Source organism: Papilio xuthus, unplaced genomic scaffold (genome assembly GCF_000836235.2).
Source record: "Papilio xuthus unplaced genomic scaffold, Pxut_1.1 DF827135.1, whole genome shotgun sequence".
Classification (NCBI taxonomy): domain Eukaryota; kingdom Metazoa; phylum Arthropoda; class Insecta; order Lepidoptera; family Papilionidae; genus Papilio; species Papilio xuthus.
The window spans coordinates 536,399-557,227 of record NW_013531514.1 but is presented as its reverse complement, the minus strand read 5'-3'; the positions used below and the strand labels follow the sequence as shown (position 1 = coordinate 557,227).

Here is a 20,829-nt window from a genome sequence, read left to right as displayed (position 1 = left end):
TGATAAACATCCTTGGCCCAATGCTATTTTATTACAACTATGCGGGTCACACGGATATTTAGCTCGCTGTATTTTAAGTTTGCAAAAGTTCTTTTCAACTAAAATTTCGATTTGGAAGTTGTCAAACGTTTCTTCTCAGAATAAATCTTGGTTAATAAGTAGAAAAAAGAATGTAATACGTTCCAAAAAACAAAATGTTCACGCAATGTAAAAGATATGACTAAATAGGGTAACGTATTGTGCATTCCATGTGTAGCAGTGCATTGATAGGGAAAAGGCTTTAAATCTATACTTGCACAAGTATGTATTTAAAGAGGAAGGGGGAGTTATTATGTACACGATCATCCCACGTGCATATTTTTTCTTAAGATAATTTTTTTGTTGTTGATAAGATACCATCCTGGTACTGTCCTCGCCATTAAATAATTTATCTAATCAGTTATAACTTTTTACTTATTATGTAAAATTTTTTTTCACAGTCATGGCTATGTACTTGTATTTTTTTGAAGGAATTTTACTGAAGGAAGGAAACTTATTTGAAGGAATAATATAAAACACAATTTTGTACTATAATAAAATTTATTCAGAACTAATTAATTACTAACTAAACATTTCCAACAAACACAAATTGTGTACTATTTATTTAAAGCTAGCCAACTTATGAACTTAACATCATTCTTCTGTAAAACTTAATTCAACCTTATAAGTCAACACTTTGGTGATAAGAAACAAGTACAAATGTATATAGAAAAAGTAACCCTGTACAAAAATCCATACAAACATTATAAATGCAAAAGTAACTCCATAGTGCGTCTGTCACACCAATAAATCAAATATGACAAACAAAGTTCATAAAGGAAACTTAAATGAAAACATAATTGAATTGGAATTTATCAAATTATCATTCTGGATTCAAGGTTAAACTTATTAATCTACACTAAAAAATTTCTAGAAACGGTATCAACATAACATCAACAAAAACTTGCACAAAATAATTATAAAAAAGAAATTTACAACACCAATATTTGTCAACTCTTTTACCTGAGTGATTAATGAATAAAACCAGATGAATTCAGTACCAGCCTTTTAGTCAGTTAAAAATAAATTGGACACTTCTTTCATATCACCAAAGCGTGTCAACATTACCATAGATGTCAACATCTCTTTGATGTTTACTTCTTGCCAATGGTGAATTGGGAGATGCCCTCAAGCATAGCAATGTAGGCTGAGTGCTCATATGCGGTGCTGAAGTCAGATAGCTTTTGTACAAACTCGTTACTAACACCCTTTTCTTCAAGTAAGTTCATCAGCAGGTCGTATAGGTACTGAAAAATTATATTTAACTGTTAAATTTGGTTACAAAAGTATGTTTTAATTTTTTTTGCGGTGCATAATAATACTTGTTAATGATAATAAGGACAGATAACCAACTACCGTATGAAAAGGAAATTATATTTACATTTTACAAAATATATCTTTTATGTAAATATCAAAATTTAAAAATAATAATAGAATTTAAAAAAAATGTCCCATGTCAATGAATGAGCCTCGCACACACAAAGCTCAACTTCACATTAATGAATTCTGTCTACCCCATTTTTGGCACCTGACAACTACATGTTATATAGATTCAAGTGTGGCGTAATAAATGGGGCATGAAAAACCGACTTTATGATTTTCGGTCGAGAATCGAACTCACGACCTAGAGGTGATAAAACCACATAGATTATCTAATGAGCTATGCAGCTCTAATATCTACTAGTAAAAATAACTAACTCTAGTAACCACTATTTGAGTTGACTCATGGCAACTAAAATTCAAACTTAATTGCCATATACCACAATTTTAATACTAAATTTTGTAAGTTGTTTGAATATTTATTATTAAAAGTAAAAAAAGAAACAATGTAAAGTTCACAGTTCTAAGAGAAATGTGTATTTGTGTATGTTATGTATTATATAAAGATTTATTTATATACATACACCATCAAGTACATCTCCAGCAACAGCATACACCTTCTCTGACCATTCTCCCTTGTACAGCGTCACCTCATCAATACCAAAGATGTCATCTGAAATTATTTTATTATATTATGTAACAATCAAATTGACTTACATCATAAGTATCTCATGGAAGCATTCAAGGGTAAAATAAATAGACATATAGTAAGCTAGTGTGTATACCAATCTTTCAACCACACCGCCATTTAACATCACAATAACAAAGTTATAAAGAATGTTTCCATTTCTGATACTCACTGTATTCATCACCAGCCGCTGGTGGCTCCTGTAGGAAGGAGCATGTGAATCCTAAGGTGGCATCACCTCGCACTAGATCAACTTCAAATTGAGGCTTGGAGCGCATCTCTGTGAACTCCTGCTTTTCCGTTTGAACTTCCCCTTCACCAAAATCTTCAGAGTCAACTGTGTGGTTCACATTGAATGTGATTTTTACACTGGAATGTACGAAAAAATTATCCTCAACAAATTAAATATTCTGACAAATTTCTACCTAGAAATGGCCCTGTTGCGACAACATGATAGCATCCATATCTCAGTGACTTGGACTATTTTTGATATCTATGTTACTGTATTAAAAACAAGCATTATGGATTTGCAAATTAGACAGAGTTCTACAATATTTACTTACATTTCATCTTTGAGTTGTTTGGTTAGGACTACTTCAGCACCATCTCCCTTGACTTGGAAGCCTTCTACTTCCGCTGGGAGTGTCTTCAACTTCTGTGCTTTACGTTCTGCCACAATCTCCTCAGTCAGGAACTCAACTAATTCTCTTTCACCTGAAGTAATAAAAATATATCTTATCCAGTACACAAAATTCATACTGTGATCCAAGAGTTAGCTAGTTTTCACAAAAGCTACAGAAACATTTTACTACTATAATATTTCTAACTCATTACTCTTAAAATATCTTAAAAAGTCTTTGCCATCGAATTTTAAACCTACACCTAATTGTTCTTAAATCACTACTATTTCAACAAATACCATAAATAACAATTATAATTTAGCAAATTATTAATATAAATGTTTAATACCCTTATGCAGAAATAAGAATAAAGTCTTATCTCTGGATGAAATACTAATTAATATACCCTGTGACTTACATATGAGTAATTACATTAAATAACCCATTACATAGTATACAGGGATGTCACAATAGCATTTAACTTAAAGTTATAACCTTCTCAGGCAGCACATATCAATTACTACAAAGGAATAAATACAGAGGATTGAAATAGGATCAGGAGTTAGGTCAGGAACTTACCAAGTGCTTTACGTTTTGCTTGCGGAGTTTCTTGGTCTGTGTTAAAAAGGAAAGGTGTTAGACGGGTAGAAATATAAATATTCAATCGAATATCAGGTCTCCTTTTAAGCTATCCGGTATGTATGCATACTAAGCATGGTGTAATCATATAACCTAAAAATCTAAATTTGTTAAAATACCTTTTGTGTGCAACGCCTTTAATCCACAGCCGCAACTGCAAGTATTCGAGTGATTGTGCAATATATTAGTAGCAGAACCTCCCAAACGACTGGAACAGCTCATGTGCCATATACCTCTCGTGAAGTCACGTTTTACAGGTGCTTGACTTCGGGACACCAAAGCGCTCGTTATGCTGGCATTTTTAACACAATTTTGCATAACTCTTTGCGCTGTTTTCACTAAACCATTCATTTTTATAATGTTGTTATATTACTTTGTGAAATAAGTTTATTTCAAATAATGTAATGCCAAAAAGAATCAAACCTTTAGCGATCGGCCGAATGTCAATTTTATTCACATCGAGTAAAAATTTGTAGTTGCCAGTTCTTGATTATTTTACAGAATTTTTCCTTCGAATCGTTTCTATTTTCATAATGTGAAATGTTTCGAACTTAAAAACTGATCTATTTTTAAAAGGTTAAATATAGAAGACAGTGCTAAAAGAAATGATTTTATTAAAAAGTGGTCATTTAAGCAATAAGTTGGTAACCCTCATAAACCAATTGTCAATGTCATCATCTACATTTGTCAAGTTCACGTGTACATGCACATTTGGTGTAAGAATTCTATTTATTAAATAAAATAAATTTGAGCGTAGCGTCATGGCAAGGAAAAGGAAAATCGAGGGACAAGTTAAGCAACAAAAGTCTATTCCCGTAGAGGTTATAGCTGAAGATGTAACCAGCCACCCGCTGTGTCTTCATGGACCAACTTTGTTGTTTTCTTCGGAAAAAGGCCGATTTTTCTCTTGTTCATTATGTCGCAAGAAACAAGACTGTACTGTGCACATTGAAGAAGATGATTGGAAAAAAGAGAACGTTCGAAAACTAAATGAGAAGTATTACAATTTGATTCCGAAACTTGATAAAGCGGCTGCGTGGAAAAATTTCAATGAGGTTAGAAAACAATTCAGCTTTACGTCCTTAAATTCCTAAATTCAATGTGTTTTAAAATACTTTTCCTTTTTATAGATCAAATTGAAGCATGCAACAAGCAGAGCTTATTGTGACACATGTAAAGAACTTTACGTTGTGGCGCAGAGCAAGAAACATTTGAAAGATCATAAAGTCATCATGTCATTAACGGATGAGCAACTTGCGAATCCTACAACATGGCTGCCACCACTTGAAAATGATCAGAGGGAGGCACAATACTTGTTTTCTAAGAAAGCAGTTAGTACAGTGTTAGGGATACTCAAAAACAATAATATCAGGTACTTTCAGACTAAAATTACATAATTGTTTGAATATTTATTATATGTAAAAGAAGTAATATTTGTACTTAAATAGCCCTATAATAAAGTGATAAAAGCACCTACCCTCTTCTTGCAACTAAATAAATGAACCTACTTTCTCTTCTTCATTTGATAATTTTATGTTATAATTTAACATAAACAGATGTTATAATTTAACATAAGTACACATTAATGTTCTTTATAGCTCATTATCAATGTTTTCTAAGCCGAGATTTTAATTTTGTAATAATTATTTTTAGTAATATACTATGTGTGGGCACACCTTCTATACATGAAGCTGCACAAGCACATAGTGACTTTGATTCTTTACTCCTGGACTATGACACCCGCCACCATCTCTTCAACCCACCTAATAAGTTCCTTTGGTACAACATGTTTAATGACTATTTGTTTAATGGTAATGAAGATGAGAAAATCTTGAAGAAGTTCTTCAAAAGTTCCAAGTAAGTTTTTGATTGTTCATTTTGTTTATAATTTACTTTATTTCTAGTAGCTTTTGCTTTTTTTATGTGTAATATAGGCTTACATAAAATTACCAATTATTCCTTTCTAGCATAACATAAATGTTACAGCATTAAAAAATACTTAATATGTATGTGTTCTTCCAGACTATTTTCTTTGTGTTTATAAAATTAGTAAGATTTAGTTTCATGTGTATTTCAGGGATAAAGGACTCTGCATTGTGATAGACCCTCCATTTGGTGGTCGAGTGGAGCCATTAGTTCAGACCATCAAGGATTTATCTGCAGCCTACAGGAAGGTTTGTGAAGGAGAGGGATTGTTGCCAGTCATCTGGGCTTTCCCTTATTTCTCTGAACCGTATATACGAAACATTGCACCAGAAATCAAGATGCATGACTATCAGGTGTGTATAATAAAAATATTTTATTATTTTTATATTTCTCTTTGATACCATGTGTATTTCGTAAAATACATTATTAATTTATGATTTATTTTTGAAGTAAGATTAATGGTATATCTTTTCAGGTAGAGTACCAAAATCATAAGAAATTCCAAAAAGGAGGTCGCAAAGTAGGCTCTCCGGTGCGTTTCTTTACGAACCTACCATTTAATACTATTGATCTGTCAAATGATAGTAACTACAAACATTGTGATAAATGTAAATACTGGGTGTCAGTGAGCAACGCACACTGCAATAAATGCAAGGAGTGCACCAGTAAAGATGGTACAACATACAAACACTGCAACAGCTGTAGACGTTGTGTCAAACCAACATATGAACACTGCAAAACTTGTGGAAGATGTTGCCATGTTAAACACGAATGTGGAACTGTGGTAGAATCACAGGTAAGAAGTTTTTAACATCATCTATACTATTGTAACTTTTTTGCGTTACTAAATAGATAAAAAATTTATGTTTTTGTAATTTATTTCAGTCTTGCTACAAATGTAATGAGAAAGGTCACAAGCAATCTCAATGTCCACAAGTCGAAGAAAAGGTGCAAAAAAAGAAAAAACGAAAAAATGCCTAAAGTCATTTTTTTATAAAATAAATTGACTAAATTTTAGCGTCTTTGTTTTTTTTTCGAATAGTTTAAATAGAGGATGGTTTAGAATATATTTTTCTTAACAAAATAAGACCATGTTTGACTGTAATAGTTTATTTCAAGAAATGATTTAAAATTCACAATAATCAACGATTTGTATTCCAGCATAACACAGATATTTAAAAAAATTATAGATATATACAATAATAAAAATTAAAAATAATGATCATTAAAAAATATTAATTACAAATAATAGAAATGTAAGTTTTTTATCAATAAATAGAATATTCTAAAACATTAATATTGTTAATAAAAATACAACTGATTAAAAATTAATTAACCTGACTAGAAAAATAAAAATATTGACAATATTTAGATGATGTCCCAAAAATACAATGTTACAAAGTTTTATTTAAAATTATAATTATAAAAATCTATAAATCAATCAATTAAAATCAAAAAACAATCCTAGTGGCACTTTAATAGTTATAAAAACGGTACTCATTCTATAAAAAAAAGATTTCACTTAAAGTTATTTTTACAAAAAAATATAAATTACAAATATTATTTTTCCAGCCAGGCTTTACAATCAATAGTGATTACATTTTTGTCTTATTTTATCTATGCAGATGATTGTTAATCTGAGTGGAATATGTTTTACCAGACATATAATAAAACCAAGGAAACTACTCAATAGTTCATTTACCATCAAATTCCGCTTTTGTTTGTTATCCCTTTCATTCTATTTGAAAATAACAAAGACATGTGTCAATACTTGCATTGACACATGTTGTTTTGCAGGAAAAGTTCACAATTATACTTAAAATATAATTTAACTCTCGTGCTGTTTGTGTGCTTGTGTTCTGCAGCTTGTTTTGTCTTTAGAGTAGTCTAGTATTTATAATCACCATTACAGAGCACTGAAACAAACAAAATATTATATTAATTAAGTACATTTGACATAATACTTTTGCCTACAAAAGGATGAATAGTCATAACTGTATATGTGACTCACTTGACATTAATATTGTTGAGTACTCTCTGTGTCTCCGTATACCGTGCCTCCACTTTAGCACCCTGAGCAAGCCATGCTAATCTGATACCATTCCAACGCTTTGAGTATTCCTCTAAAAGTTTCTCTCTACTTGGCGGTGGGGCTTCACGCTGAAACAACACACAAATTAGTATATTATATTTAAGTTATTTTCTTAGATAAGTAAAATTGAATAAAATTAATTGATTCATGTTTACAAAGTATTTATAATGAATATTTACATAGTTTAAATTAATTTTGTCTTTGTTGCACAGTTTCTGTTCTGGTGTGAGATCTGGTATTCTGGATACAGGTGGTCCCTCTGGTCCTGGTAGCTCTACACTATCCTCTAATGTTTCTGGTTCCGGAATACTTTTTCTGAAAATATAACAATGGTGAAATATTATAAACATTATGTTCTTATTACTATCCAATTGATTTTATACTAAATAATTACCCAAATTCACTATAATCAGCCTTTGGTTGATTTGCAATCCATGCTCTACAGATAGGATACAGTGGAGAGTCTTCACTGAACTGTGACAAGTCAACACTCCTGTCAAACAGTTTCAACACATAAGATTGACGCACTGGAGACTGTTTCCTCCGTGGCCTCTCATCTTCCGATGAGTAGTCTCTGTGTTGATCATAGCTACTTTGCCTGTAAGTACATTTTTTTTATTTTAAGATGCAATATTATTTTCGTACTTTCCGATAGTTTAAAGTTTACAAAAACATACCTTCTTCGCTTCACAGGGCTACCTGTTGAACCATCAGATTCATCTCCAAGAACCTCCAGCAAGGCACCTTTTAGACGACCACGTGCTGTAAACACTTCTTCTAAAAAAATAAGATAACTAAACGAAAAGAAAAAGCATTTTCAGGTCAATACTTTTTTAAATTTGGTTTTCATCTAACACAACATAAAGTCACATTTTAAAGCCTATAACATTTAATGAAGAAGAACAATATGTGTTACCGAATAACGTTGTAATTAGTAAACATATGCAAATAAAACATACAAATAAATACGAACTTACTTTTGTTTTCATCGCTATCCTTTCCATTACTTGTTTTTGATTTGTTTTTCGTAGCAAGTAATCTAATACGTTTTGACATAATTGTGGTTACTTCTTTAATGTCACTCAATGTCGTATGTAGTATTTTTATAAATTAAGTGAATAAGTTTACCTACATCAATGATTTGTTCCTAGGTTAAAATTAAAATGCAAATTATAAATCTAAGTTGTTGTAACCATTTTTGACAGCTTGCGGACATAGAGTATGCGGATGTAGATTGTAGACGGTAGATTAAAAAACATAGACTAAAATAAAGTGGTATTTTTTGTGGACTATTAGTTTTTTGATAATATTTTTGCTGTAGGTCTTGCAGAATAGTAATTAAATTAAGGCAATGAGTTATTTTTTTTAATTGATAGTTGCCAATTAATAATAAATCTTGTTATGTTATCTGTGACACAACATTGTCTTTTGGTATTTATACTATATCTATTTAAGATTGATAAGTTTGACAACTGAAGCTTATGAAGTACCGAATTAATTTTGTATGACATTTAATGTGTACTTACTAGACGGTTATCATAGGGTTGGACCGTCACGTTCAACCAACAACTGTTAACTATCGAGTTTCGGTATCGTAACAAAAGAAATCGAACAAATAAATACTATAAGTTAGATCTGCTTTAAATTTTTTAAAAGTATTTTTTTATTTCTTTATGTAACTACATACTATCTAACTAATATTATAAATGCGCTTGTTTAGATGGATGGCAAGATCAAGACGTGCACGACCTTCAGGAATGAATAATACGAAGAAGAAGAAGATGAATGGATGGATTGTTATTTGAAGATATTTCCAAAACGGCTAAACTAATCTCGATTAATTAGGCACTAACACTAATACTAGCACTAATACTAATGAGGTTTTCGTTTTAATTCCGAGCAGACGGAGTCGTGGGGAAGGTAGTGACCAATAAAGTAGGAACAGAAAGAAACAATTTTATTTAAATTGTATTTCTTAAATCACGAGAATTTTTAGAAAATTACGAAATTATCGATTGCATGTTCTATGAGAACACTCATCGAAAATCGAAAAGATTGATTTCCGATTTTCCTCAACCCATCCCTAGCAACATGTCAAATGAATTGTTAGATAGACATACTATAGTAAAAATAAAAAAATTGTGTTCAAACGTCAAAATCAAAATATCAAAATAGTTGCATGCGAAAAAACTGCAGGAACGAAAATTCCTGTATAAACTTAATGACGGATTTATGAGATTTATAATTGCAATTTTGCCATCTGGGAGCTAGGATGGCTACTACAGCATACGAACATGATGCTGATGGTGAGGTTTGATTATTCTGATCATTGTTGTTACCTATCCCTTTAAAGTTGTTTGAAAAAAGTTATAAGCAACTACATAACACTATTAATAATCAGTTCTTAATGCAATGATTCTTAAAAGTTTGTATTAGTAGTTATATTTCTCTTGAAGTATACATGAAGTTTTTTTAACTTCGCTTTACGCTTGATTGCTTATATGCAGTAAGTTTATTGGTTTCCACACCGAATTTGAGTAAAATTTTGTGATTTCGAGCAGGTTGTAAGTTTATACCAGCTTCACAACGTCCCGACGGCACTTGGCGTAAACCTCGGAGGATAAGAGAAGGTTATGTCCCCCAGGAAGAAGTTCCGTTATACGAAAGCAAGGGTAAACAATTCAAGGCTCGTCAAAACTCAGGATTACCTGTAGGTCTGACACCGGAAATTGTGGCCCAAGCTCAGAAAAAGAAAGGACAAGGAGGTACAATTCAACCCATACCTGGTATGATAATTAATGTAGAAAAGAAGAAAAAGAAGAAGAAGTCAGGTCTGTGATATTTCAAATATTCTTAAATTAATTAAGATAGTTCCAAAACTGGTAGTGTAACATTTTTGTAAAAATTTAAATTTATAAAATGATGAACTGCTGAAGAAACTTATGGAAACTAGGAATCTGTTTTGTTTGTGTTAGATGTATGTTGATCAGTTCAGAACCGGCTCAAAAATTGAGGTAAGTCACAGATTATTGAACTGTGCCTCAAGAACTAAATTTGCAGCTCAATATGGTGTATTTTACTTATTAACCGATGAGTCGGTTGCCAGCTGATGATTTGTAAAGGGACCAATTATAGGTCTATGCTGTTACAAATTGAGCTGAACTGCGAGCCAGTTCACTCATCTTTTGCATACATACAAACTAGGAGGCTTATTTTAAATTTATTCGGGAACTATCCGCAGTTCAGTTGTCATATTCCGATAATCTTTTCCATTCTTTAATTGATGTCTATTTTCTACTTAAATATTTATCCTTATTATTTAAAATATGCATATTAATGATGTCTCTTAGATGTTTTAAAGATATTATAACTTTTTCTAAGCTATTTTTTTAATAACAGGAGTAGAGGAAGCAGCAGACAAGCTATCTAAATGTGAAATAATAGAACCTACATTCAGTACTCCAACACCTTCCTCCAATAACTCCACGCCGAGTTCTGACCCAGCAAAGAGATTAAAGAATCTAAGAAAGAAATTGAGAGAAATTGAAATGCTTGAAGAAAAAATAAAATCGGGAATGTTAAAAACTCCAGATAAGGATCAAAAAGAAAAATTGTCAAAGAAAAATGACATAGTTATTGAGATAGAGAAATTAGAGATTGCTAGTGATTAAGTTAATTAAAGAGAAAGCCAAAATGGAATAAAAAAAGAATTACACTATAAGATATATTGACAATGAAACAATTTAATTATCACTGCCTGAAACTGAGGATCATGAGAGCAATTTGTGTTGTTTTATTCAATTATAAATTATTTACAATCGTCAATCATATTTCAATCATTTCACATTCCAACATCGATAAGTTTAATTCATTCATTATTATTCACACATTAATTTTACTCGAAAAGGATGGTAATAAGAGCAGCTGAAACTGATGTGCATGTATGCATAGATGTATGAATGTATTATAGAAGATAGAAAGGTGTTAGGATCTCGCCGAACGGAGTTCTGTGGTCTCTGCCTATCCCTCTGAGTTACTAGTGTAAGTTATGTTGTATTTTATTTTCCAATCAACAAGAAAATCAAAAACTGTCTAATTTAGTGATCATATACGTAGTATTGATCATACTTAAGGTAACCATAAGTGGTTAACAAATGCGTTTGTTCTCCTTTCCTTTGTCTCTTCTGACTAGTGTCATGTCATTATGATTCTTACTAATATTATAAATGTGAATGTTTAGATGAATGTTGTCTCTGGAATGGCTTAACAGATTTTGATGAGATTTGGCACACATATCAAACATAATCTGGAAGAACACATACACTATTTAGTTTTTTTTTAATACCGAGCAGATGGAGTTGCGGGCGACTGCTAGTTATTTACAATGATGCACATTTTCTCATATTAGACTAAACTTTGAACAATTGATCAGCATAAAAATTTGGTAAGTTTAAAAAGTTGTTACAAAGTTAAAAATAGATTGACTGAAAAATGTCTGGCCATATTCTAATAGTTTAGCAGACACATCAGTTCACATTGCGCATGGGTGAATCAGATCAGTGAACCAGCCAAGGGATACACTCTGTGACCATTACCCATACAACTGAGGGAGAGGGATGGTTAAAGTTCTTTGTACTTCTTCTAATGCCTCTCAGTACTGGAGGTTGGCCGTCACCTCCCATCCTTGTCATGTGCTAAGAAAAAATGTTGTTCTTAACTCTAGGTCCCTATTTGCAAATTAAATAAACACTTTCAATGGCACTAAGATTTTAACTTTCAAGATAATTTGGCACCAAATGTTATGCAACCTATTCTTTACCTGTATTTTATTCCCGCTGCCATTTATTGATAAATTCAAATCTCGAGAATGCTATTGCTCCATAAAAGTTAAGAAAGTCATTTTGTTCAAATAAGTCAACATTATTGACTACAAAATTTATTGAACTTAGGAAGCTTTATTACATAAAGAATGTTTACATTGGAGACGGTGTTTTCATTATTTAATGGAATAACTTTGTGAGATAAAAGTTAAATTTTTCTATTATCATAATATACATATTTACAAAAATACTAGTATTATAAAAAAATGGTGATTATTGCACCACAGTATTTAATATGTTCAGAGTCCCTAAGATTTTCTCATATTTGATGATGATTCTGCTCTGACTGAAACTCTGATTCTGATGGAAGTATTAAAAGGTTATACAACACTTTAATATGATTATATTTAATATTTATACAATTATAGTAAGCTTTTTAACATCCAAATGAGAAATGTACTAGAAAGACTAAGAGCTTCACCCGAAAGGAAAACTAGCCAGGTATGTTCTGTAACAAAATAAAAGTAAAATTGATTTAAATTTAGATGATTCAAGTTTAGGTTATAAAAATCATGTCTGTAGAAATTTTACGTGTAAAGTATAAACACGTAACAAATATGCATTAACTGTCTTAGTTAAAAACAGGTTTCAAGCAGTTAAATCACAACGAATTTAATGGAAAAACTTACATTGTTTCAAATGAATTCATTTCTAGCTTTCTGTCTCGCATAATTGCCCAAGCATGCTAGGATTCCAACAACGGCAATACCGATACCTAAGACCGTTGCTAGGAAATCTCCAAAATCGTATCCTGATGATGCTTCCACTTTATTAATCGCTAAAAACGCGAATACGAATATACACAACTGATGATACATGATTTTTATTCAGTATTCGATTATTCACCTGAATTGAATATGAATGGTAAATATCAGATCTTATGTTCCACAAATCGTAAATATTTTGTTAAGTTCACTTAGAACTTTCGTATTTTGGTATTTTATATGACATTTGACAGCAAAGAGTATATAAAATGTTTGACAGTTTAAAAAAGTTTTGACAATCTCAGTCCCAGAGTATCTAAATTGTATAAAAGGTAAACAATAGATGCGTCTGCGGTTTGCTGTAGATTTTTAATGTTTTATAAGTTTATGTTCGTATGATGGATAAAAAAAGAAACAGAGATGGGCTCCTATGGTGTTAATTTACTTCTTTAAGTGCCAAAATACCAAATATAGCCTTTACAAAATTCTACCATTAGTAAAGATAACAATTTCAGAAGGCAATGGAACGCCAAGTATGGCAACCTGGTTTACATGCTTTTTGATGGCAACCCAGAAACTAGAAGAATTTCTCATAGGCGCTGTTGTTATTTTGCTTATTTGCTTTTTGAAGATATAAAAATTGCAAATAAATATCAAAACATCCTTTAATATAACGAATAAATTTTCGCTTAAGTTTAGTTTAGTATTTTCGTTTAGTTGTCAATTACAGTGTGACATGCGCTAAAAGTTATAAACAAATAACCTCCCTGTTATGATTAATTAATACATACTGAATATTGTTCTACAAATAGTACTATCCAAAATATCAATATGAGTTATAATTCGGGGGGCAGTGGTGGGAAAGGGTTCGGGTTCGCAGGATTCTCGATGCCAAAACGAAATCCTTCGAATGTCTCCTTGCATGCAGTTCCACCTCCAACGACACCGATGCATGCTGTACCACCGCCAAGTACAGGCCTCTCCAAACAAGGATACTCAACAATGAATGCTATAACTCAAAATGCTGTGGCTGGTAATTGGGGAACGCTGGGAAAAAAACGATCAAAAACCGAAGATGAGTAAGTTTGAGAATATTTCATTTATATCATTTTGTTGTTTATCAATATAGATTACTTAAACGTCCAAAAGCTAGTTTTCTCCCGGTTATCATTCCGAAAATGACTTGATATTTTAGATTAAACATGTTATTATTTTTGTAGATATTTTGATGATGATGATGAGCCTCCAACACCAGCCTTGGCATACATTCCAGCACCTGGTAGTCCCACCAATGACATTGCTTCAAGCTCTAAGGTACTAGAATTTTTATTAATTGTCATTATAATATGTTTAGATATTAAGCAGAGTCTATTCTCAATATATCACCAGTTTTATATTTGTAGGGACAAAACAGTGGCAAGAAATGTGTTAATTATTAAAAATATTGTTTGCTAATAGTAAATTGTTGTAGGCTGATGAAGATGAAGAGGACCCACTGGATGCTTATATGGCCGGATTAGAAAAGCAGGCAGCTAAGGACATGGTCACCAGTAAAGAAAATGCAATAGCTGGTAAAGAAGACAGCGGCAGAGGGACCAGAGGGGATATTGATGAGTTAGATGATGAAGAAAGTTACTATAAGTAAGTAACTATGACACTACCATATTTTGTTTGAGTTTGAAGCTGAAATATTTTTAGTAAACAGTTGAACCTGCATAAGTGACTTCTATAAGCTAGAGTCACTGTCTGGTGCTTAAAATCACTTCCATAAGCAGGAAACTTGTGGCAGAGAGAAACTTCTATAAGCAACAAAAATATTTTGGTTCCTTAGCTTATACAGGTTTAACTTTATATCATAACTAGCTGTCGCCCACGACTCTGTTCATCCGGTATTAATGAAACTTAATAAGTATCCTATGGGTTCTTTCAGACTGATCTGTATCTATGCCATTCACAAGATACCTTCAAACATCCATCCATCCATCCAAACATTCACATTTATAAGGATGATGCGATTGTATGGTTTTAACATATAATATATGATATTTTATCATATCAATTATTTCTCCTACAGATACATGGAAGAGAACCCTCTTGCAAATGTTGGTGATGAATCAGATCAAGAAATAGAATATGATCAGGATGGAAATCCAATAGCACCACCAAAGAAGAAGATAATAGACCCGTTACCACCTATTGACCATTCTGAAATTACTTATGAACCATTTGAGAAGAACTTCTATGTGCCACATGAGGAAATTGAAAACTTAACACATCAGCAAGTTGAAGATTTGAAAAAAAGTTTGGGTGTTAAGGTTAGTAAATTGCATTTTTCAGATACCACTGCCAATGGTAGTTTTAGACTATGACATACATGGTGTACTTAGTATATAAACTTAAGTGTCTTGTTAGTTTCATCTTAGTTTTGCGCATCCCCTCTTCCTGCGATTACAAGTAGGCAATGCATTTGCATTTGAAAATATTTATGGGTAGCGTCGCTTCGCTATTTCGAATTCAGATGAATGCACGCTCATTTGCGAATTTATGATATAATTTAAAACAACTGATATACGCGACTCCATTTGTGTGCAGTGGAAAAAAAAACTTAAATAGTAGTCTATGCAATCTTGCAGACTATGTTCTACATCTATGCCAAATATCAGTGAGATCCGTTCAGCTGATTTGGAGAGATCTTCTAACATGCATCTATGCATCTAAACTTTAGCATTAAAAATATTAGTAAAATTGTACTATGTTTCAGATAACAGGTCCGGATCCCCCACGGCCAGTAAGCAGCTTCGCGCACTTAGGCTTCGACGAGCAGTTGATGAAGGCGATACGCAAATCAGAGTACACGCAGCCCACCCCCATACAGGCGGCTGGTGTGCCCGCTGCATTGTCCGGCAGAGATCTTATTGGTATGCTTATTCATGTACTTGATTACTCTGTAAAAAGTTAAGTTTTTCCTAGAAGCACTATTTTAGTAGATGTTAGACTAATTTGAGATTATTTTTTACCCCATACACCGGTGGCTTGTCTTGGGTTCAAACAAATTCAATGGTTGAAGTCAACCTGCACTAGGCCAGTGTAGTTGACTATGGCCAAGTGGCCCGAATGTTGAGTAGGCTCCCAGTCTTTGTGGGGACGTATAGTGAACTGATGATGACCAGTGGCTCCCTCTATTTGTTAAACATAATGTAATATACAAGTAAAATATTGAAATTGTCTAACGTTAATTTTTTTTTGTATGAAATTTCTAGGTATCGCCCGTACTGGTTCTGGTAAAACTGCAGCGTTTTTGTGGCCACTTTTGGTACATATAATGGATCAGAAAGAGCTTGCTCCGGGGGATGGTCCCATTGGCTTAATTCTGGCACCTACCAGAGAATTAGCACAACAGGTAAGACCTAGGGCCTTTTTAGATTTTCAACAAACAAAAAATTTGGAAAAGTGATCTTTTTATGTCAATTCAAATTTGTTTTTTCTAGATCTATATGGAAGCTAAACGTTTTGGCAAAGTGTACAATATAAGATGTGTGTGCTGCTATGGTGGGGGATCTAAATGGGAACAGTCGAAAGCTCTAGAAGGTAAGTCACCATAGATTAATAAATAATTAGTAGCCAATGTTTTCTTCCAAGCTACATAATTAATACTACATATATGCCAAATTTCAATGCAATCTGTTCAATGCAGCAGAGAGCAAAAAAGAGATTCCTTCTAACAAATCCATCCATCCATCCATCTATTCGTTCAAACATTCGCATTTACAAATTTTACTTTTTTAGTTACTTTATTGACTTAATCATGTTTTATGTATGTTTTACTTTTGTATAATATTTGAATGAAAATCTTTTCCAGGTGGTGCTGAAATAGTAGTAGGCACTCCAGGACGTATGATAGATCTTATCAAATGCAAGGCGACCAACCTGCAGAGAGTCACATACCTTGTGTTGGACGAGGCTGATAGAATGTTTGATATGGGATTCGGTAAGTGAACAAAGAGAAAAGTTTTATTATTTATTTCATTAAATTAGCTAAATAGGTTTTAAGTAAATAGTTTGAAATCGTTATAATGCTTAGAAGTGTACACACGATTTGACAAGTATTTTTTTAGTGGATTTTACCGATATAATGTTTGGTTGATTTTGAATCTATACAATTGTAAATAGAATTTGTTTCAGACATCAGTAACCGCTAAATATTATTAGGAATGATTTGTTTGTCTGTTTACAATAAATAGGCTCTAAAACTATTCAATTGGTTTGAAAAATTGTTTAACTCTTATGGAGCTACACTCACCCCGGGGAATATCTTTCTTATTATCTTATTATTATGGTTTCTATTAATTTTTTTAATTGTGTGGGCAACTACTAGTATAATATAATGTGACACGAGCGATATTGTACAGAGCCGCAGGTACGTTCTATCTGCAACCACGTGAGGCCGGAGCGTCAGGCGCTGCTGTTCTCCGCCACGTTCCCGCGTCGCGTGGAGCGCCTGGCACGCGACGCGCTGCACGACCCCGTGCGCGTGCAGCACGGCGCCGCAGGAGAGGCCTGCGACCTCGTCACTCAGCACGTCAAGTATGTACACAATGTACACTCACCTGCATTAATATGTATACATTTCATCACTTTACAATCTTATGAAACACTTCGATTTCAAAAATACGTGTTATATTCGTTATATTTATTGTGTATTCGACAATTTCTTATATTTATAGTCGGCACGTGTATACATATTTTTGACACCGAAGTCATATACAAGTTTCTGTAGCTTTGTAAAAATGTATAGATATTTATGCAGCTGACTGTACGTCGTAAGCAACATGTCCGAACTGTACACTAACATAATTGCAATACCGTACGATATTATTAATGTTATTTGACCAGTAATTATAATCAAAATCTTTGTTTTGCAGGATTTTCAACAAACCAGAGGATAAATGGTCCTGGCTGTTAAAAAACCTGGTGGAGTTTTTATCTGCCGGAAGTGTTATTATATTTGTTACTAAAAAGGTAATGTTTTATATTTTACACCAAAATAATCAACTAAAATAGTGCACACAGATCTCGAGTGTATGTAAAATGTTGTGAAACTGTCAGCTAGAAGCGGAGCAGACAGCAGCGAACCTGGCCGTGCAGGAGTACGACGCGCTGCTGCTGCACGGAGACATGGAACAGGCAGACAGGAACAAGGTCATCACCGCATTCAAGAGACAGGAGAACAGCATCCTCGTCGCCACTGATGTCGCTGGTGAAAACACTCATCTATTATTTTCAAACTAGCTAAAGGAAAATGTATTTTTTTCTAACTAGTGCATTGAAGTAAACTTTTCAGCTTAGTAGAGACTATTATTTAAACATACATGAGATATTTGGTTTAATTGGAGCTGATAATTAATTATTTAGAATTAATTTAGAGGTGTATTATTTTTTGTTGTGTAGCTCGTGGTCTGGACATCCCGCACGTGCGCACTGTGATCAACTACACGGTGGCGCGCGACATCGACACGCACACGCACCGTGTCGGGCGCACAGGACGCGCCGGAGTGCGCGGTCACGCACACACGCTGCTCGCCCGGGACCGCGACAGGGAGTTTGCAGCTCATCTGCTGCGCAACCTAGAGGCCGTGCAGCAGGTACATTACACCACTACGTACACTTATACGCACTTAAGTACACACTTGTACGCACATGCGTACATATGTGGTACACCCTCGCAAAGAGGCAACAATTCACGTTGTCTCTGTTTAAATAACATTGATAAGATGTTTCTAAACAAGTTTTCGACAGTGTAATAATCTGCACGGTGTTGTCAGGAGGTGCCGGAGGAGCTGCTGCAGCTAGCGATGCAGTCGGCCTGGTTCCGCAAGTCGCGTTTCAAGAAGGGCAAGGCGAAGAATCTTAACATCGGCGGATGCGGACTGGGGTCAGTGCACGATGCTTTAAAAAACTCTAAATGAAAAGTATTTGTGTTGTGAATACGTTATTATTGTGTGCAGGTACAAGGAGCGGCCCGGACTGCCCGCGTACACGGAGGAGCCGGCCAGCGTGCTGGGCGCGGGCGAGCGGCTGCAGGGACCCGCCACAGACCGCCTCGCCTCGCTCAAGCAAGCCTTCCGCTCCCAGTATAACCAGGTGTGATACACTTATATACACTTACTTGCACATATGTACACTTGTGTACACTATACTTGTGGCTACAACGTACAAGTACTTACATTTTTATATGTACGTACATTTATCTTGCATATACTTTTAGACGTAGAATTTTGTGCTTGATTTTGTTCCCTATTAAAATTAAGTATATAACTAATATTAATGTTTTTAATATGATCCAGTTCACTGCGTCAACTGACCACTCGTGGGAACAGACGCTTACATCTATCCAGCCAGGAGTGAACGCGCCCGCCGCAGAGACTGCGCCTGCGCAGCCTGAATCCAAAGCTGAGAGAGTCAGGAAGAGTGGCAAGAGGAGTCGGTGGGAGTAGAGAGGAGAGAGGGGACTGCACAGAAAGGCTACTTATTGATTACTACTGATTGTTTAGTTGTGTTGGAAATAATGTGTCAATGATCTAATAAACATTTAGACGGATGTTAGGAAGAATAGGAGAAATGTTTACATTAAAAATAAATCGTAAATGATTTGAAATTGAAGGTAATTAATAATAAAGAGGGTAGATAGAAAGGTCTTTGTGACGGATTGGTTTTACAATTTAATGGTTGTATAGTGCCTCGCTCTTTAAAATGTACGAAATTGTAATATTAAAAAAAATTAGTTTGATTATCACTTATTATGGACTCTTTGGACTTTACTAGAAGTATTTCTTATTATTAGATGTGCGTTTTTATTACCTTTTTTTATTATAATCGTCTAATTTATAGCAAAGAGTATCAGATTTTTTTTATCTGTGTTCGTGCAGTGAAAACCCTTTTGTCGCTACAAAATAATTTGTAATGTAAATATATAGGATTTATTATAAGAATATATTCGTGTAACCGTGGGTTTCTTAGCACAAAATCTCTGTTTTGTCAAAAATGACGGGAATGACGATATGTTTAGAGATTTTGGTCTCGGAAAGCAACGGTAAGTTTGTTTTGTATACAGCAGTGTACAGTCAGCGTCATATAGATCGTAACACACAAGATATGCAAATATATAGGTACACCAAAAGTAATCAATTATATCGGTACAACAAAAGTCCTCAAAATAATAGATACATTCACCCTGCTCAAATACATCGGTACATACATAGCGTCAAATATATGAGTACATGCAAGATGCTCATAAATATCGTAGCAGCCACAGCGTCATAAGTAACGAAGCAGTCAAGGTGCGCAAAAATATCGGTACATTTGACAAAATTGAACTCTATCTCTATATACTTGTGATACAATTTGGAATAAACTACTTCTGTTACATTCATTTGACACTTTGTATTAACATTATAGGTTGTCCGGAAAGTTCGTTCTGATTTTCGATATAAAGCTTACAATAGACTGTAGTTGAAGTGGATTCATTTTCGGATTTCCACCATTATTAAACGTCACAAAAATTTCTATATTGTAAAGAATTTCATTTCATTGGTTGAGATAAAAACTAATTTTTAAAATTTTAGCCAAAAATAAAAGACGTTTTAGGTATAGAGTCGTACCAATATAATTTAAAAACATTTTCAAAAATTTAAGAGAACAGGGTTTCAATTTTCCTTATAAAGCGGCACGAACTTACTGGGCAACCCAATATTTTTTTTCTCCTGTCATAACGCTTAAATATAAAAGTTTGTCACGCCGAATATGACAGATACGTATTAACTAATATCAAATTTTGCCTTGTCACAATATATATAATACTAGTTTGGCGCAGTATTCTAGTGTG

General features: G+C 33.6%; 5 protein-coding genes across 9 annotated transcripts; 3 read left to right on the top strand and 2 right to left on the bottom strand.

Moving 5' to 3' along the window:
- Positions 1–607: 607 nt before the first annotated feature.
- Positions 608–3,809, bottom strand: P32 (complement C1q binding protein P32). 2 transcript variants are annotated; one of them, XM_013314842.1, is made up of 6 exons: positions 3,465–3,809; positions 3,286–3,321; positions 2,650–2,800; positions 2,259–2,455; positions 1,983–2,071; positions 1,091–1,325 (listed from the first exon to the last, which is right to left on the bottom strand). In XM_013314842.1, exons 1-6 carry the CDS (start codon positions 3,694–3,696, stop codon positions 1,173–1,175), a joined length of 858 nt encoding a protein of 285 aa, XP_013170296.1. In that variant the 5' UTR covers positions 3,697–3,809; the 3' UTR covers positions 1,091–1,172.
- A 258-nt stretch (positions 3,810–4,067) lies between these two features.
- LOC106119611 (zinc finger CCHC domain-containing protein 4) lies at positions 4,068–6,252 on the top strand. The gene is given in 6 exon segments (NM_001312534.1): positions 4,068–4,400; positions 4,476–4,717; positions 4,999–5,202; positions 5,423–5,624; positions 5,747–6,067; positions 6,157–6,252. Coding segments are annotated over 6 exon segments (1,359 nt in total). The 5' UTR covers positions 4,068–4,106.
- Positions 6,253–7,126: 874 nt separating this feature from the next.
- On the bottom strand, positions 7,127–8,569 carry mip40 (Myb-interacting protein 40). Of its 4 annotated transcripts, none has more exons than XM_013314671.1 (6): positions 8,337–8,569; positions 8,041–8,140; positions 7,758–7,961; positions 7,543–7,678; positions 7,283–7,431; positions 7,127–7,187 (listed from the first exon to the last, which is right to left on the bottom strand). In XM_013314671.1, the coding sequence occupies exons 1-6, from the start codon at positions 8,365–8,367 to the stop codon at positions 7,178–7,180; spliced, it is 630 nt and encodes a 209-aa protein (XP_013170125.1). In that variant the 5' UTR covers positions 8,368–8,569; the 3' UTR covers positions 7,127–7,177. The 4 variants fall into 4 exon arrangements, with proteins under 4 accessions (XP_013170125.1, XP_013170122.1, XP_013170123.1 ...); XM_013314668.1 differs by having other exon boundaries at positions 8,341–8,569; XM_013314669.1 differs by having other exon boundaries at positions 8,041–8,137; positions 8,341–8,569.
- Positions 8,570–9,474: 905 nt separating this feature from the next.
- Positions 9,475–11,188, top strand: Pym (partner of Y14 and mago). Its single transcript, XM_013314665.1, has 3 exons — positions 9,475–9,669; positions 9,925–10,194; positions 10,763–11,188. Exons 1-3 carry the CDS (start codon positions 9,636–9,638, stop codon positions 11,032–11,034), a joined length of 576 nt encoding a protein of 191 aa, XP_013170119.1. The 5' UTR covers positions 9,475–9,635; the 3' UTR covers positions 11,035–11,188.
- Positions 11,189–13,523: 2,335 nt separating this feature from the next.
- LOC106119706 (ATP-dependent RNA helicase DDX42) lies at positions 13,524–19,844 on the top strand. Its single transcript, XM_013314837.1, has 15 exons — positions 13,524–14,026; positions 14,168–14,261; positions 14,419–14,588; positions 15,022–15,262; positions 15,709–15,865; positions 16,208–16,347; positions 16,436–16,535; positions 16,807–16,935; positions 17,357–17,531; positions 17,870–17,966; positions 18,054–18,204; positions 18,396–18,589; positions 18,770–18,879; positions 18,953–19,088; positions 19,292–19,844. The coding sequence occupies exons 1-15, from the start codon at positions 13,779–13,781 to the stop codon at positions 19,439–19,441; spliced, it is 2,292 nt and encodes a 763-aa protein (XP_013170291.1). The 5' UTR covers positions 13,524–13,778; the 3' UTR covers positions 19,442–19,844.
- Positions 19,845–20,829: the final 985 nt, after the last annotated feature.